General features: G+C 38.0%; 1 protein-coding gene across 10 annotated transcripts in view; it reads left to right on the forward strand.

Moving 5' to 3' along the window:
- Window positions 1–17,198, forward strand: part of CNKSR2 (connector enhancer of kinase suppressor of Ras 2) — a 242,220-nt gene that overhangs the window by 199,115 nt on the left and 25,907 nt on the right. For all 10 annotated transcript variants that reach the window (XR_014009533.1, XM_081199417.1, XM_081199413.1 and 7 more), the window contains 5 exons: window positions 665–738; window positions 2,593–2,664; window positions 5,957–6,024; window positions 7,893–7,993; window positions 11,992–12,529. Coding sequence is in view for 9 of the 10 variants with exons in the window: in XM_081199417.1 (XP_081055543.1) it covers window positions 665–738; window positions 2,593–2,664; window positions 5,957–6,024; window positions 7,893–7,993; window positions 11,992–12,529 (853 nt within the window). In the remaining variant the exon portion in view is untranslated. The remainder of the gene's footprint in view (window positions 1–664; window positions 739–2,592; window positions 2,665–5,956; window positions 6,025–7,892; window positions 7,994–11,991; window positions 12,530–17,198) is intronic.

Consider the following 17,198-nt stretch of genomic DNA (forward strand, 5'->3'; position numbering starts at 1 on the left):
GAATAGAATAAAGGGGATACAGAAATGCTAGATCTGAAGTGTAGATGCTAGCAATAGAATTCTGGCAATTGTTGCTTTGGCTGTTACTACAAAGTTCTGCTTTTGCAACCCCAAGGAAACAGTGAGGAAGAGACAGCAAGATGACAGTAACAAGAGTAGGCAACTAAATTTCCACATTTTTGGCCCAGTTCAAATGTAACAATTTTTACTCTGTGTACTCACATTTGTTCATTCTTGCTAGGCCATAGTTTGGCTTAGCATTTTGTATGAACCAGACCACTGTTTTAAACTAACCAGCCAGTTCTTTCAGCTGCAGACTTCTAGTGGATCCAGATTGCATTGTGCTTCTAATACTATGTTCTATCTTAAAAATTGCATGTTTAAGTTAATTTTGTTTGCTTCTACTGTCCAAGTTATGTGAATTGCCCCAAAAGAGAAATGGTTGAAGACATGGTTTAAGTTGTTCTTTAAAATAATTATTTTTAAAGTGATGTTTTCACCTTTCTGGCAAGATGCTTCCATTAATTTTTGTGGAAGTTTTAATGAAGCAATAAATCAGAAATTGTTATATTGTGACAAGAGATAGTTCAGTATGCTTGTATTTGTTTTCTTTTTGATTGGCTTCTGGTTTTGCTCTTGTTCTTTAATCTGTTCATCTTCATAGGATGAAAAAGCAGAGGGATTCATCAGCCTGCCAGAATTTAAAATTGATAGAGCTAGTGAATGTCGCAAGAAGTAGTAAGTACTAGAACAATATTCAAAAATAGATAAAACTGTAAACGTTGAAACAAACATAATTTTGATAAAGTGTTCCATTATTGATGCCTTTGTCTGGTAGTATTTATCTTTGTGGAACTTCAATCACTACTGCTACTACTAATTAATATATATTATCATTTGCTACTTTAGATACTCACCAAGTTCATTCCTGGTATTTAGGAATAGGTGTTTAGGAATGGCTACTCACCCCCTTTTCAGGTAGACTATGGTTGCAGACCTCACTTCTATCCACCATCCCCAGCAGCTAGGGCCCAGTGTGTCTTGGCAGCCCTTAGGGGAATTCCCCAGCCAGCAGAATAAAGGAGCAGGGATTCCTTGCCAAAATGCTAACTTTGAATCGGCCAATAGGAGGCCCTGCCAGATGGGCAGTACAGTGGTACCTCGGGTTACAAATGCTTCGGGTTACAAACGCTTCAGGTTACAGACTCCGCTAACCCAGAAATAGTGCTTCAGGTTAAGAACTTTACCTCAGGATGAGAACAGAAATCGCGCAGTGGTGGTACAGTGGCAGTGGGAGACCCCATTAGCTAAAGTGGTACCTCAGGTTAAGAATGGTTTCAGGTTAAGAACAGACCTCCAGAATGAATTAAGTTCTTAACCAGAGGTACCACTGTGCATTGCTAGCTGGCTGGACATTGGCTGTGGGCTATGCCTGGTCACCCAGCAATACATAGGGCATAATTATTTTTTGTTGATGTTCTTGGTTACTGTTTTTGAGGCTTGGATAGTTCACCTTTACTTTTAACTGATTATATTATCATAATACATTTTAATTCTTAATATGAGATAAAGCAAAATTCACTTTTTCTAAACTAATGTTGACTTCAATTTGGAAAAATATATATAAGATAATTAATAGTAGAATACACAAGAATGTCATTTGGGCATCCAGCCAAATCTTTCACAAAGCTGTAACTTGGTATGGATGCCAACCTTTATGTAGAGTTAAGTGCCTGTTTAGATTAATAGTGGATTGTGCCAGTGTAATACCCTGCGGTCTAGAATGTAGATCTGATGTTTCAGATGTTGACAGTAATGCTTTTTATAGTTGGTTGAGAGGGAAAGGACCTATGAAATACCTCATTACTGTGAATAACTTCATGATTACAAGTTCAACAGCTTGTCAGAAATTAAGACACATTTGCTTTTTCTGTTCAACTATTGAGTTTTAAAGTTGAAAGTAAAGCCAGAAACACTGTAGTATGAAAAATCATAGGGACTTCCTGTGAAGTATAATTTGGCCAAATGGTATTATATCCAGAAACGTTTATGATATATTTGCCTACTAAATACAAGTGCCCCAGTAAATAAACTGCTTCATATTTATCAAAAGTATACTCAGTCAAGATAGTGTTTAACTTGACACCATGTTCAGATAGATTTAATTAGGGTGTAATCCTGTCCACACTTACATAGGATTAAATACAACTCAGTAGATCTTACCTCCACATAGACATACATAGGATTACATGCTTACTGTATCTTTTCACACAAGTATATCCCAAAATGTGTATAAAGTGCAAATGTTCTTGAGTTCAGAGTAGAATTGAAACATATACAAAATATAGATGATATACAGTGTGGCCCCAAAGTAGTTATACAGTAAATCAATCAATCGATCAATCGATCAATCGATCAATCGATCAATCAAGGATTATTTTTCTTTACAGATACTGTGAATGATGAGGGACAAAGAAAGTGGATTCTAAAGCAGTATACCTACTTTTGGGCCAGCCTTTTAATACTGAAAAATAATTTTGTATACTTAATATTTCACCCATGGTGCTTTGTTATTTCCCCCCCCCCTTCCAGTGCATTCAAAGCTTGCCATCCTAAGATCAAAAGCTTTTACTTTGCTGCTGAGCATCTAGATGACATGAGCAGGTACTGTAACTTAATTTATGTAATGAATCATTCTTGAGTATTTTTGGTATTTTTATAGTATTCACCACTTTCTCTTATCAGTCCAAAAGGCCAATGAAAAATTTATTCCCTGAATGTGAGTAATATATTATATATATATATATATATATATATATATATATATATATATATATATATGTTTTAATTGGTGTGTGTGGTGAAGTGGTTAGAGTGTTGGGAGTTCAGGGTTCAAATCCCCACTCAGTCATGAAACTTAGAGCTTAGGCCAGTCACAGTCTCTCAGCCCAACCTACGTCACAAGGTTGTTGTAAGGATAAACTTTGGAGGAAGAGAGCCATGTATGCCACCTTGAGCTCATTGGAGGAATGGTGGGATACAAATGTTATATCCCTGAATGCGAAGTATACAGTGAGGGGGTAATATTGGAGAGGAGCTAGTGGAGGGTAAAAGGTGGCTTTTGCTAGGATTATGGGAAGTGAGTGGATTTGGCAAAGAATAAGGAGAAGGGGTGACTTTGGCAATGAGTAAGGGGAAGGGTGACTTTGGGGGGAGTAGACAAAGTTGGTGAGTGAAGCAAGCAGTGCATCCGTGTGTGTGTGTGTGTGTGTGTGTGCGCGCGCACACACACACACACACACACACACACACTGACACTGATCCAGCAAGGATCAGTTTTTAAGCATGGATTATTTCCTCTGGAAAAACAAGAAGCTGCTATGAGTGTAAACATCTGTTGAATGCTCTGATTAATTCTCCTGCCTAGTTCTGGACTTAATCCAGATGCAGTGTTCGATATAATTAGCCAGTTAAGAGCAATTTAAAGGAGCCCAAATTACCTTCAACTATTTTGAAACTAAAATCAATTTCATTTTTATCAAAGTGAAAATATATTAAGACAAATCAGTCCATGGAGAGTACTGTACCCCAGTTTCAATTTTCTCTGGCATTTCTTCGTCAAAAATTGCTTACAATTTTTCAACGTTTCCTGAGTACACCACATATATATATTTCAAGTGTTCAAGGATCACATAAGTGTTTATACACACTAATTGTTCATGAAGTACAACTGGCCTATAAATGTGTTGTTTTCTGTAATGGGGTTCAGTTAGCATTATTTACTGTGAACATCATAGTAATTATTATTTCCAAATGTTCAGTCACCCTGGAATGTCTTTTGGGGCTCTGATACATGCATTCATACACATGCATTCATACACATGAACAGCATAAGCAGTGGCTGTCCATTTTTCTTGAGTGCTAGGAATGCTAGTGAAGACAGGTACACAGAATATTCCTGGCTCTTAAAAAGAACAATTTGTGTACATCAGAGCTCTGAAGAGTACATATTAAGGTGAGTGAATGAGTACAATATGTTCTAGTGCAGCCGTATCAAACTGCCAACATAGTAGTTGCCAGAACATAGTTTCCAGTAATTAAGAAACTTGTGAAATGATCTAGAGGCACAATGAGTCTTTGTGACACATAGCTCATATACATTTTTCAAAGGGTACTTAAGTCATTCTTGCAAATTACCATGATTAAATGTCAACTTAACTGCAACCATCAAAGATTGTACTGTCTCTTAGATATAGAAATTAATTTAAGTTCATTTTAATTCCTTTCTAGTTACAAAATGCCTCCTTGTTTCCATCTCCTTTTTTTAAGAAGTCCAACGTGGGGGGGGGGGGAATCAACTGTTCGTTTGATTTCAAAATAGTGATGGACGATCTGAGACTGGGCAGGGCTAAATGTGAGGCAGGACTCTGTCTCAAACCTGTTTTCCATGTTGCTGCTTTGCTATGAACTAGCAATAAAAATAGTGCCTCAATAATTTTATTTTTTTAAAAAAGCAATAAAAATAGTGCCTATCTAGCTGTGCCAGGAATCACATCTGGGATTAAAGCAATAATCAGGCTTTCCTGCCAAGATTATGCACCTATTATTTCACTTGGAAACTAACTATTGGCAGGACTGGCCTGACTGATGAAATAGACCTCTACTGACTCAAAATGTGGAAATCATCATAACAGAAGCAACTGATTTTAAAGACGGTTTAGTTCTTTTGTTCATACTGCATTATCCATGGTCCAACACAGACAACCATCTTAACCAAGTAGTCTTCTACCCTGATTTTTTTAAAAAATAAAATAAAAGACGTAGTATGGAGTTTCTGCCACGCTTTCTAATGTGTGGTAAAATTGGGAGCCTTATGAAATGGCAAATCTTCGCCCCACCTCCATTTTCCCCTTGGTACTATTTGCCATTTGTTTTCACCTGTGAAAACACTTTTGACTTTAGAAACATTTATTTAAAATAAATTATGGCTTCTGACAAGCTGTATCCATTATGCATTTAGAATTCCTGAGCAACACCTGACACTTTCAACTTGCTAGTATATATAGGAGTTAAGGTCTTCCTATATGCCTTGGTGGTGGTGGTTGGTGGTGGTGTTTTCAAATTATTTTTATTTGTTTTCCAAATTATTACAAATCAAACCAAATTACTTTAATACAATTTCTTCCTATATGCCTTTGTTAATGGGCAATAAAGTGAGAACCCTTTCACTCTGAAATTTGGCAAGTGTTATTCCTGGTGGTGGGGTAGTAAGTAGAATGCCTGGAAATTGCATTAAGAAGCACAGATGTTACAGGCAGAATTGCAGCTGGGTCATCTGTTGAAATCAATGGGAAGAAAAAAGAATGATGAAAATACACCCAGCTTTACCAAGCAGACAGTTCTGTTGGAAGAAGTCTAGGGAATTGGAAGTCTGATTTAGCGTAAGGTTAGAAATTTTTTTTATTTAAAAGAATTATTTTTCCTCTCTCTTCCTTCTTGATGCACACAAAGCTTCTCCTATCTCTTTGTTATACTATATGATATATGTGCTTCAAAATTGGAGAGTGAACTTTTTCCCTGCTGGTATGACAAATAAGGCTTTAAATGTATTGACAAAAACTTTGTAACAGGATTTGATCTTGAGAAATTGGAACAGCAAGAATTCTTCAGTAAGATGATGTATTTGTGAGCAATATCTAACAGATATTTGAATACCTTGAAATGTTTCATTTTAAGGACTTCCAGCATCCTTGTTCAAGGTTTTCTATTTGAAACAACATTGTATATGTCAAAATAGTTTTACAAGAAAATTCCATCTAACAAGACATCTGAATGAAACATAGGTCTTACTGCCTTATCTTGTCAAGAAGCTGTAAATATTCGAATAAAAGACCACGTACAAAGTCATGTAACTTGTTAAAGCATTGTCAGTGATACATTTAAAATATTATTACAGGTGGTTAAACAGAATTAATATGCTTGCTGCTGGTTATGCAGAAAGAGAGAGGATCAAACAAGAGCAAGGTATGGTATAATTATTTTGTTTGCTTCACTTAACCTCCCTACTTAAAGGATATGTATTCTTTGCTTTATTGCAGAACCCTTATTTTCTTATTTAAGAATAAGAAACAGTTACCGCAACTGTTGTTCTTATACAGTACTTTATTCGAACACATAGGAACTTTAAAAAATATTCAGGGCCATGTTTGACTACAAAAAAGGACCTGTTATATATATGTTGATGATTGATGGATCAGGTTTTTTCCCTAAAGCATATTGATTTTATATATTTAACTATGGAAAGTCACTAAAGGCTGATTACATTTTTATTTTTTCTAATTCTTTATTAGGCCAAAGTGTGCTTAGCAAATGACACAGAGATAAAGAGAGGTGTAATAAAACAGTGTCAATTTGTTTAGTAGATAGCACTGTGAAGGAAGGGAGTGAGATACCGTATTTTTTGCTCTATAGGACGCACTTTTCCCCCTCCAAAAATTAAGGGGAAATGTGTGTGCGTCCTATGGAGCGAATGCAGGCTCCTTGGCTTCAGCGATAGCAATGCGAAGCCTCTGAAGCGCAGAGGGAGTGCTCCCTCCGTGCTCTGGAGGCTTTGCGTTGCTTTCGCTGAAGCCTGGAGAGCGAGAGGGCTCCAAAGGCTTCGGGTTCCTTTTGCTGAAGCCGGGAGAACAAGACTCTCCTGGCTTCAGAGAGGGAGAGCTGTGCAGCGCCCCTTCAGCGAAGCAGGAGGAGAAATGGAAGGGGCTCCGTTTCTCTTGCCGCTTCGCTGAAGGGGCGCTGAGCAGAGAGGGGGAGAAATTTTTTCCCCTGTTCTTCCCCACCTATGGTCCGGTACGTCCTATGTATATGGTCTGGTGCGTCCTATAGAGCAAAAAATACGGTAACTGAGGATTCAGCAATACAGCTGCAAATAAAATGTTTTAAGTGTGTTTTAAGTGCAATATACAATATGACACTAGTTGGCAATGGTGAGCCTTATGGAAAATTCACGTATTTTTTAAAAGCTTTTAAAAAAGCATTTTCAGAACTTTTTTATATCTGTCTAGATTCCACCTGAGAGTGCTCCTGTCTGGAGTGGTTGTTCCTCTAACCAGAAGATTTGGGGTTGACCTGTCAGACTGCCCTGCAGCCTGCTGGTGTTGCTTTTTAATTGCAGGACAATTCATTGCCATTAACAATTATACATGACAAGACTGGCGTGCCATATATAACTGGGATCTCAGTGGGTGATTAAACTGGAAGGATTCTATCCTAGCTATGTATTCCAGTAGGAACAATCCTGTCAGCTAAGGTGGCCTCAATGGCAAGGAGTGCATATTTCCATCTATGGCTGGTTTGGCAGCTATGGTCATTCATGGACCAAGATAGATTGTCACCAGTAACTCATGCTCTAGTGACCTTAGTGTTTGTTTATTGCAATGTGTTCTGTGTGGGGCTGCCCTTGAAAACTGACCAGAGCATCTCTCATTTGTTGTGCTTGGCTAGCTGTTTGCTTTACTAGGAAGCCAAGACCCATGGAACAAGCACAGAGACAATTGTGTACAGAGAACACAAGTATGGATCATCATAGTGCCTACTCTATGCCAGTGATGCTGACAAAACATACTTAGTTCTCCACCACCATTATATTCTCAAATAGCAGTCCTGTAGAACTTTGATAAAGGGATTATTACATCACAGCTCTAGGATGGTTGTATTAGAACCCTCGAAGGCCTGCTTTTATTCATTAGAATGAATTATGAGGATGGCTCTTAAAGTCCACATTAACATATATCTTCCATTGCTCCCCTTTTCTGATTATGACACATGAATTTTGAAGAACTTGATTTCTGCAATAATACAGGGTTGTTGTTGTTTTAATTTGTATTGTTTAGATTACTGGAGTGAAAGTGATAAGGAAGAAGCAGACACGCCATCAACACCCAAACAAGACAGCCCACCTCCACCATACGACACATACCCACGACCTCCTTCGGTAAGTGTTCATTTGTAATAACTAGCTGCCATTGACCCAGAGTGAGAATACAGAAATACTTTTAGGGTAGTAGCTCCTATTCAACCTTCATCCATTTCAGCTGGTTTGCACTTTGGGGTAAATTATGTTGGAAGTATCCTGTATAAATGCTTGATGTCAGAGGAATTATGTTTGCATATATTCAGTTTTTTGGTTCTGTATCAAAATATAATGTAAGAATAAATACCCTGAACCACTGCATAGAGCAACAATCATGACAGGTATATAGGATCTTTATTTATACCTTTACTTAGCAGGATCTTACATTTAAAAACATCTTCCAGTTCTCATTAAAACAGTTAAAATAGTAGAACAGCTGCTTTATTAAAAAGATTTGTTAAAAAATAAGCTCTTTATTAGATTATCCTTCGAGGAACAAATTTAAATCTGTACATTGCAATTATAAATTGAAGCTAAGCCAAGGTAAAATACTGGCAGCATTCCTGCTTTAACCAACGTGAACTAAGTTTCTCACAAAAGCTTATCCTCCTTCAGATAAGAATAGATTCTGTGCTTCCTTTCAAATTCTTTGTGTATTAAAAAATAGACTTTTCTATTACAAAATAAGTAGACCATACAAAAAAATTAATATATAGTTGTACAAATGGCCAGATAATAAAGGGTATCCTTAATATGCCATCAGATGTGAAGTAATGCTGATGTAAGGAGAGCAAACAATAAGTTTGTATGATAGATGCATTTGAGTACACTCTCCAGTAGATAGAGGTGAATTTTTTCCATACCATAGGAAACCTATTTTTCCAGATCCTCTTAAAATCCTCTTCCCAATTTCAGCTATATTCTTTTGGGGTCTATAGGAAGCAAACTGCATATTTAAAAATGCTTCCTTAAGAACTTTAGTTTTTGAAGCTAGTTCAAGTGCCAGAAGAACATTCTAGTTCATCCCAAAAAGTGCTAAGTTCATTTGGGAAGTCTGGATGTGATTGTGTCATTTTCAAAAAGGAAAGCTTTTTATTTAATTACAAGAGAATAGGTATTTTAATAGTTAAAGAATCTGTTGAGGTCATATTGAATCCCAATTCTGTCTCCAATGCCACTGGGCCCAAACTTACAAAATGAATTTCAGCAGCGACAAATGTCGTGTTCTACACTTAGGCTGGAGGAATCAGCTGCACAAATATAAGATGGGGGACATCTGACTTGCCAGTAGTACATGTGAAAAGGATCTAGGGGTTTTAGTAGACCACAAGCTTAACATGAGTCAACAGTGTGAGTTGAGTCAGCAGCAAAAAAAAACCTGGTGCTATTCTAGGCTGTATCAACAGAAGTATAGCGTCCCTATCAAGGGAATCAGTAGTCCCATCCTATTCTGCCTTGGTCAGACTATGCCTGAAGTACTGTGTCCAGTTTTGGATACCACAGTTTAAAAAGGATATAGATAAGCTGCAACGTGTTCAAAGGTAGATGACCAAGATAACCAAGGGGCTGGAAACCAAGCTTATGAAGAACAGTTGAGGGAATTGGGTATGTTTAGCCTGGTAAAGAGGAGACTGAGAGGAGATATGATAGCCACATTCAGATATCTAAAGAGCTGTCATATGGAAGATGGAGCAAGCTTGCTTTTTTCAGCCCCAGAAACTAGGACCCGAACCAATGGCTTCAAGTTACAAGAAAGGAGATTCCAATGAAACACCAGGAGGAACTTTCTGACAGGTAGAGCTGTTTGGCAGTGGAATAGGCTCCCACAAGAGGTGGCAAACTCTCCTTCACTGGAGGTTTTTAAACAGAAGTTCAGTAACTATCTGTAATGGATGCTTTAGTTGAGTTTCTTGCATTGCAGGGGGACGGCTAGATGACCCTTGGGGTCCCTTCCAACTCTATGATTCTATAAAATAAGTCGTATTTTCCCATGCTAGCTTTGAAGCTCTGACTTTGCCTAGCTGTTTTTCTTTTATTTTCAACTGTGCTAAAGGAGTCACAGAATAACGTTTCAAGAGGCATAACTGAAATCATATGAAGTCATCTTTGATCTTACATTAGAATTTCCATATCCAGCAAAAAGATTTTTTGCAAGCTATCTTTTGTGTTTGTGCCAACTGTGTGCTGACTGAATGACTGCACTGTGCATGAATGCCAATATGAGTAGCAAGGCATTTCCTCAGCTACAGTCTCATTTTCATCCCACTACTGCTACACCATTCAGTTTGTGAAGGTGTCAGGGGTGCTATAACACACAGTTGGAAAGGCAAAGTTGATGAATGGTTAATCTCAAAGCTTCTGCTTAACACCTGCCTCAAAAAATATCATACTTCTTTCAGCAGTATACCAAAAGTGTTATGCTTTGGGTGACTGCTGCTGGTTGTTTCAGCAAGACTTAAGGCATGTTAATAAATCTTGCAGCTAGAGACAAAGAAGACTTCTCTGGATCACCCCGGGAACACTTTGGAAATTTCTTATTCCCTCTATCCAGTGCTTACCTGACCTTACAAAAGGGAAGGGCCACATGACTTATCCACAGCTGCTTTTTCTTCCTGTATATTGCCTCATTGCCAGGTCTTTTCCAGATCTCACCTTGCAGCCTGATCCTGATAATCTGTGTGGAAGACCAAGAACACCTTTCTAGCAGTTGATTCATGAGTAGGGACTATGTATTTCATCACTTTGGAACAATAGATTTGTCTCCAAATGCAACAGGGATAGAGAAATTCTTCAATGGTGCACAAACCAAGTAGCTAACCCAGGCAGTCTTTATCTAAAAAGTAGTCAAGGTGACTAACTCAGCATTTTACCCCTCTGTTCATTTTTGGAAGAGAGCTTTCAACAAGATCCTGGTAAAAGATACATAGGTAATATTTGTGACAGTTTCTGGTTTCTCAAACTGAAATAAAACCACCATTTAATTCTGACATTCATATAATTTGTAGTGTAGGGACTGACACTCCAGATTTTTGTATGCCACAGTAGATCCCATGAAACTGACACAAAGCACATATGGAGTTCTCTGGATTATTCTTTAAAGGCTATTCATAAATTCTTATGGCATTCTGTAAATGTCAGTGACTGCATTTTCATAACTTCTTAGGAGAAAGTTTTTTCCTCTTCTCCAGTGATCTGCAGGGTTTCGCCTAAAATCAGATTTTAGTACTATTAGCTGTAACTGAACCATTATTTGAATCACTTAGTTTGGTAACACACTGTTTTCTGAATATTTACTTTATTATTTAGATTAACCTTGCCTTTCAAATGCATTATGAGGGTGACTTTATCATAAAACAGCAACTCTATTAACTGTGGAATCAAGGGATCCTTAAATAGCTAGCTTCATTGTAATAACAGTTGGGAGAATATCAGAGCTGGGCCCAAATATCAGAGAGAATATCAGAGCTGGAGTGGTAAAAAGACCTTGTAGTTGTTTGACTAAAAGTATTGCGAGATACATCTCCTAGGTGTTTATACAAACAGATGTCGCATACACTATTTCTTTACTGTTTTGAACCTTGAGATTTTGACTGAACGATTTGAAGCTAGATAGAAGCAAATAAAACTATTATTCAAAATGTTTGTCTGGTGTATGTGCAGGAGCATAAAGCAACAAATAACCACTTCTAAATATTGATGTTTATACCCAATATGAAACACAGAATGGCAAGGAATATAGTGCAACAAAGCCAAATAATGATTGTACTCAAAGAAATTTGTGCTTCAGATGATCCTCCTAAGATTAATTGCGTGGCTACATATGATGTATTGGGCCTTTTTGGCTGGGGTACTCTATTCTCTTTCTGATAGTTCTTTTTCTAAGGCTTATGGTTTTGTAGATAGATTTCAATTTTTTTCCTTTGAAATATCCTTTTATGAACTAGGAGTTGGGAAAATGCATAAGTTAATAATAAAACCTATATCCTTGCTAGCTGTAGTACATAATGGCCTTTGAATATTGCAAACATTCGGCTATCTTCATAACTGATCTGAAACCAGAATCTATATTCATGTTGCAGATGAGCTGCGCAAGCCCTTTTGTGGAACCAAAGCATAGCCGACTCTCTTCCACTGAAACTTCCCAGTCACAATCTTCACATGAGGAATTCCGTCAGGAACCAGTTGGGAGTACTACTGAATCTCCCATCCGCAAAACAGCCAGCCAGCGACGTTCTTGGCAGGATTTAATAGAGACTCCACTGACAAGCTCAGGGTTGCACTACCTTCAGACTCTACCACTTGAGGACTCTGTTTTCTCTGACTCAGCTGTTATCTCTCCAGAACACAGGCGGCAGTCAACTCTTCCTACTCAAAAGTGCCACCTGCAGGATCACTATGGCCCTTTCCCTTTAGTGGAGGGTGAGAAAATGCAAGCCCTAAATGGGAATGGGGGCAAACCCCGCAGTTATACTCTGCCCCGGGATAGTGGGTTCAACCATTGCTGCCACACGCTTTCTGTCAGTGCCTCCAGCCATCAGGAAGAATTGCCACAGAAAGAGCAAGAAGAAGAAGAAGAAGAGGGAAGGCAAATTGCACCAGAAAACCAAGAAGATGAAAGTAAGCACTAATTATATTTCAAATTGATTAGAAATAAATTGCATGTAGAAAAGGGAAATTGTTTAATTGCGAATATGACTTTTAATCATACCTTTTTCTGTACATAGTAGAAATAATTAGCTTTTGATACAAAAAATAACTTTTTATGCATGCTAACTTGATAAATCAAATTTTAGAACAGCTTTATTTGCAGCACAGTTATTCTTCATGTTTATTATCATTATTTTGGGGGGGTTTTTTCCATGGAGGGGTATTTTGCCTATACTAGCGTGCTTTTGTCTTGGATGCTAGTTTCTTTCACAGGCATGAATTTCTTGTTTTGTGAGAAGTGTGTTTGTGTTGTTCCTCAAACTTTGGAAAGAAAATCTTTGATGGTGAATATGAAATATTTATTTCTAGTCCTAGTTCTCTTGCATTCTGGAAGGCTCCAATCCTAATAGTTTGAGTTAGGCAGTAGGTGTCTTTCCTAATTCAGTTTGCTCCTGCCTTCATCGAAAGCAGTCAGGCTGCCATTAAACTCCCATCTCTGTTCTGCTGAGACAATATTTTTCTTTCTTTGTATGACTTTTCAGTCTGCCTTTCTGCCTTTTGCCCTGCTTGCATTTAGTTTATTTTCTCCCCTTTGTGGCTTGCTGGTTCACATTTTCTCTCCTTAAAAAAAAAAAAAAAACACTAAAAAAAATTTAAAATCAACCCCTTTGCCTCCTCTTTGCCTAGCCTCTTCTCTACACCACTTTTTTCTTCTGGCTCTTTGGTGGAGAGTGGTGAGAGTGGAATACCAGCCTCTTTAAACACGGCTTTAGCAGGCAGCCTCAGGTCCAGGTGTGAGTGCTGTATCAGTGTTTCAGAAGTGCCCCTTTAGTGGGAATGACAGCAGGGCACCCTTCCTCTGCAGCGTCTTGTGGCTCCAGCCAGCCAGTAGCCCACAAGGCAACAGAAGCTCCTGATTGGATCTTAAGAGTAGTATTCCATTGCTAGGGTAAAGTCATCCTCCCCCAGTTAGATTTGACTACAATATTTTGTCCTAGATAGGTCCTAGTTTCTCCTTTGTTGCTGTTATGGATTTCTTGTACAATTAGGCTGGCCTAAATTTCAACATAGATAGATGCTGATTTAAAGGGGCAACATGCAATGAAAGATTGTTCACTAATACTGCACCATTTTCTACTGCATACTGAAAACCCAGTAAACGAATGGGTGTAAAATATAAGCATAATAGCTACTGAGCATACAAGCCAAAACTCAAGTTTCTTGTTACTATGGTTATCAGTATTCTGCTCATATTATTGGCACTTTATTTTACAGTATATGTACATGTCCCATATTTTACTGCTCTACTCCTTTGTCATTAACTGCAGCCTCACATTACAAAAGTGGGTGGAATTTTTCCTGACATAGAGAGATATGGTTTAAAAACTTGTCCTGCTTAATTTCTGCATCTTAAGATACTGTTAAAGGCACCAGAAAAGAAAAAAAGTGATAAGTGTAGATAGCAATACTTTTTCAAAATGTTAAATGGTTTACTGGGAACATTGCATACTTAACATTTATGAAGCAAAACCTGGTGAACAATAGTTGCCACTTCATAGCTTTCGCTGCTATTTTGTTCATTGCCCTGAGCAGGGATAAAATTCAGACTGGCAATATTTTTAAAAAAATAAGTCATAAGGGGAAGTTGATTGAGGAGTACAGGAAGAGAAGTAAACTCTGAGCCTTATATATGTGTTTATATGAAATTATGCTTCCTGTGCTAAGAAGCCATACTGTGAGCCATACCTGTAATATGCTAGAAGATGGAAGATACTGTTTTCTGGTGCAACATACAAATTTTTGAAGTAGCGTAAAATAGATTCCTTCATCTCAGAGGGTTTTGAAGATCCTCTCAGAATTTCTTTCATTTCATTCAGACCTACTTCAACCATCTGTCATTTTGTAGAATGTGAAGAGAGAAAACTATTTTTGCTGTGTATATTCCATCTACTAGGTTAAGAAAGGTAATGCTATAGAGAGTAAAGCACATAGCACTGGTGGAAAATACTTAATGCAAGTGCTGAAACTGGCCATAAATTTTGCCTTAGCTGTTTAACATTCTGAGCAGAATAACAGTGTGTTGCTATCTGCCACAGCGAAAGCTTAAAAGGTCAGTGAGAGATGTATTTCCCTGAACACTTGAGGACCTACAGCAGAATACACAATTGTCTAGTTTCCTGGCTCATATCCAACATGTTTTTGGAGCTGTGTGTGGAAGGAGCTGAAGCGATTCAAATTATTTATTAGTTAATTTATTAATATATTTTTTAAACACCCTCTTGGTTTAGATATCAGAACAGTGTACAAAATAAGACCAAAGTGGTCATGCCACCATAGTAATAGTGAATAACTTGATGCTAATAAGGATAACAGTCTGCACCAGTCATACCTCTACATGCTTTGCATTGTATGCACGATAAACACTCTGGCAAACATAAGTGTACCTGAAGATTAAATTATATGGTGGCTCTTACAAAGTGACTTAGAACAATCACATGAGACATGCAACTCATGTGTACCAATTAAAGAAGCTACATTTTAACTTGAAATGGTAGATGTGGCATGGCTTACTATATGCCTAAAAATAATGGATCCTGGTATACAAGTAGCATAAGCACTGATAACCGGGAAACACTGGCCTGCGAGCATTCCAACTGGAGAACAGCCTTTACCAAAGGTGTCACAGACTTTGAAGGAGCATGAACTCAGGGTGAAAAGGAGAAACGAGCTAAGAGAAAGGCACGTTTGACAACCCCTCACCAAGATCAACTCCCACCTGGAAACCTCTCTCCCCCCGTGGAAGAATGTGTGGATCCAGAATTGACCTCCACAGTCACTTACGGACTCACTGTTAAGATGGTGTTCATGGAAGACAATCTTACTCAGCTACAAGTGATCACCAAAGAAAGAAGGGAAAGAACAAGTACCATACCTCCTACTTTTTATACAGATTATATAATTTATACTTACAGCATTTTTATTGTGGTTCCTTTTTTATCTGGGAAGCATAAAGCAGTGTTGAACATCCTTTGGTTTAGCTGTGTAAACCTAAGTTGCTGTGTTTTCCCCCAAGGGCTTGCTGGGTAGGATAGACTTCGAAATGATATAGATCACTTGAGTTGTCTGCACCAGACAGAATCTATTAAGTATAGTTGATGTTCTGGCTACTTTGTTAGTTCTTTGAATCTTCCCTGGCAGGCAGGCAGAAGGACCATTAACATGTTATATTTCTCCCTCTGGAACTCTTCAGTGTAATAAATGCACATGTATCCAGTGGCATCTTGGATGTTCAAAGCTATAAAAAATGACAAGTGATGTATCACTTTAGAAATATGAGTAAGTTCTGTTGAGTAGTTGAAAGTATACTACAACTGGGAAAGAACTTTCTGTTCTATAACAGCCAACATGTTTTTTATAAGTCATTCATTTGTTTAAAAAAATGTACCCAGTATAACCTGGCATGATCACTCCTTGTATTCTTAACAGAACCAAACATAAGAAATAAAAGTCTAAAAATGAACTGTATAAAATATGTATTTTATGCTTGGTTACATTTAAAGCTCCAATACAAATCCTTCCACTGTCAGGTGGCGTTCTGGCCTGGCCACAGCCATGTCTGCAACCTGGGAGCATTGTCTGGGTGGATTCCAGCCTGCTCGCAGATTGGCCAATGGTGGGCAGTCATGGGCTGGAGTTCCCCAGGGGGCAGACCCAACTGACCAATAAGCGTCACTTTGGGTCCACTCCCAGGGGGGATAAATTGACCAGGTTTTCTTCCCAGTTCGTCAGTCTTTGTTACTGCTTTTGCTGCTTTCAAAGGTTAGTCACTTAAATTGATTTCCCAAATTTTCTTTCATTATAAATTTGGTTTCACTTCTAATCCAGTTTCATCACTATTTCTGATACTCCAATTTGATTATTGTTGACATGGGGCCTATGTGCTGTTGACAGTGTGGGATGCATGTGGTTAGAAGGCCAAAAAGGCAAGCAAGGTAGGGGTTTGATTTAAACTGATTTAAATTAGGCAAAATATTTGTCAGTACATTGTTAGCTCTTTTGACTTCTGGAGAGGAAAATGGCGGACTAGATATCGCTTGTCAACAGTCTGTCGACAGAGATAATTATGTGGTGATTAATGATAGTGAAAGGCATAAATCTTGGTTATTACATTCTCTCTGAGAAGAGAGTGGCCTAGAACAGAGGAATTTCAATCGTGTCCAAACACAACATAATAGTCCTGAAGGTCAGTCCTGAGGGCATAAAGTGGGCAAAACCTCCCTTTCTTTAATTACTTTTGAGACTGTTATAAATTATAACTGAAGTGATCTCTCCGCTTGTTGAAATTTGCATCTGGAATGTGAACTGACTTATGAAGAGATGATCATTGAAAGGCTGAAAGCAAAACAGAAAGAATGTTTTAATAGTTTACGATTAAGAAAGATTTTAAGTGGCTAAGGAGCATTCCAACTGTTAGAAATTTTTATTTTATTCTTAACCTTCCATCCCTTTGATGAAAGTACTGGCTGCAAACTGAAACTAGTTTTATTTATGCCTCTGTGGGAAAAGAATGCTGTCTGGAGATAAGGAGATGGGAGAGTCAAGCTGTTAAGGCAGAGACAGTAAGACTTTAAGGTGGAGA

Source organism: Podarcis bocagei (genome assembly GCF_964188305.1).
Source record: "Podarcis bocagei genome assembly, chromosome: 6".
NCBI lineage: Eukaryota > Metazoa > Chordata > Lepidosauria > Squamata > Lacertidae > Podarcis > Podarcis bocagei.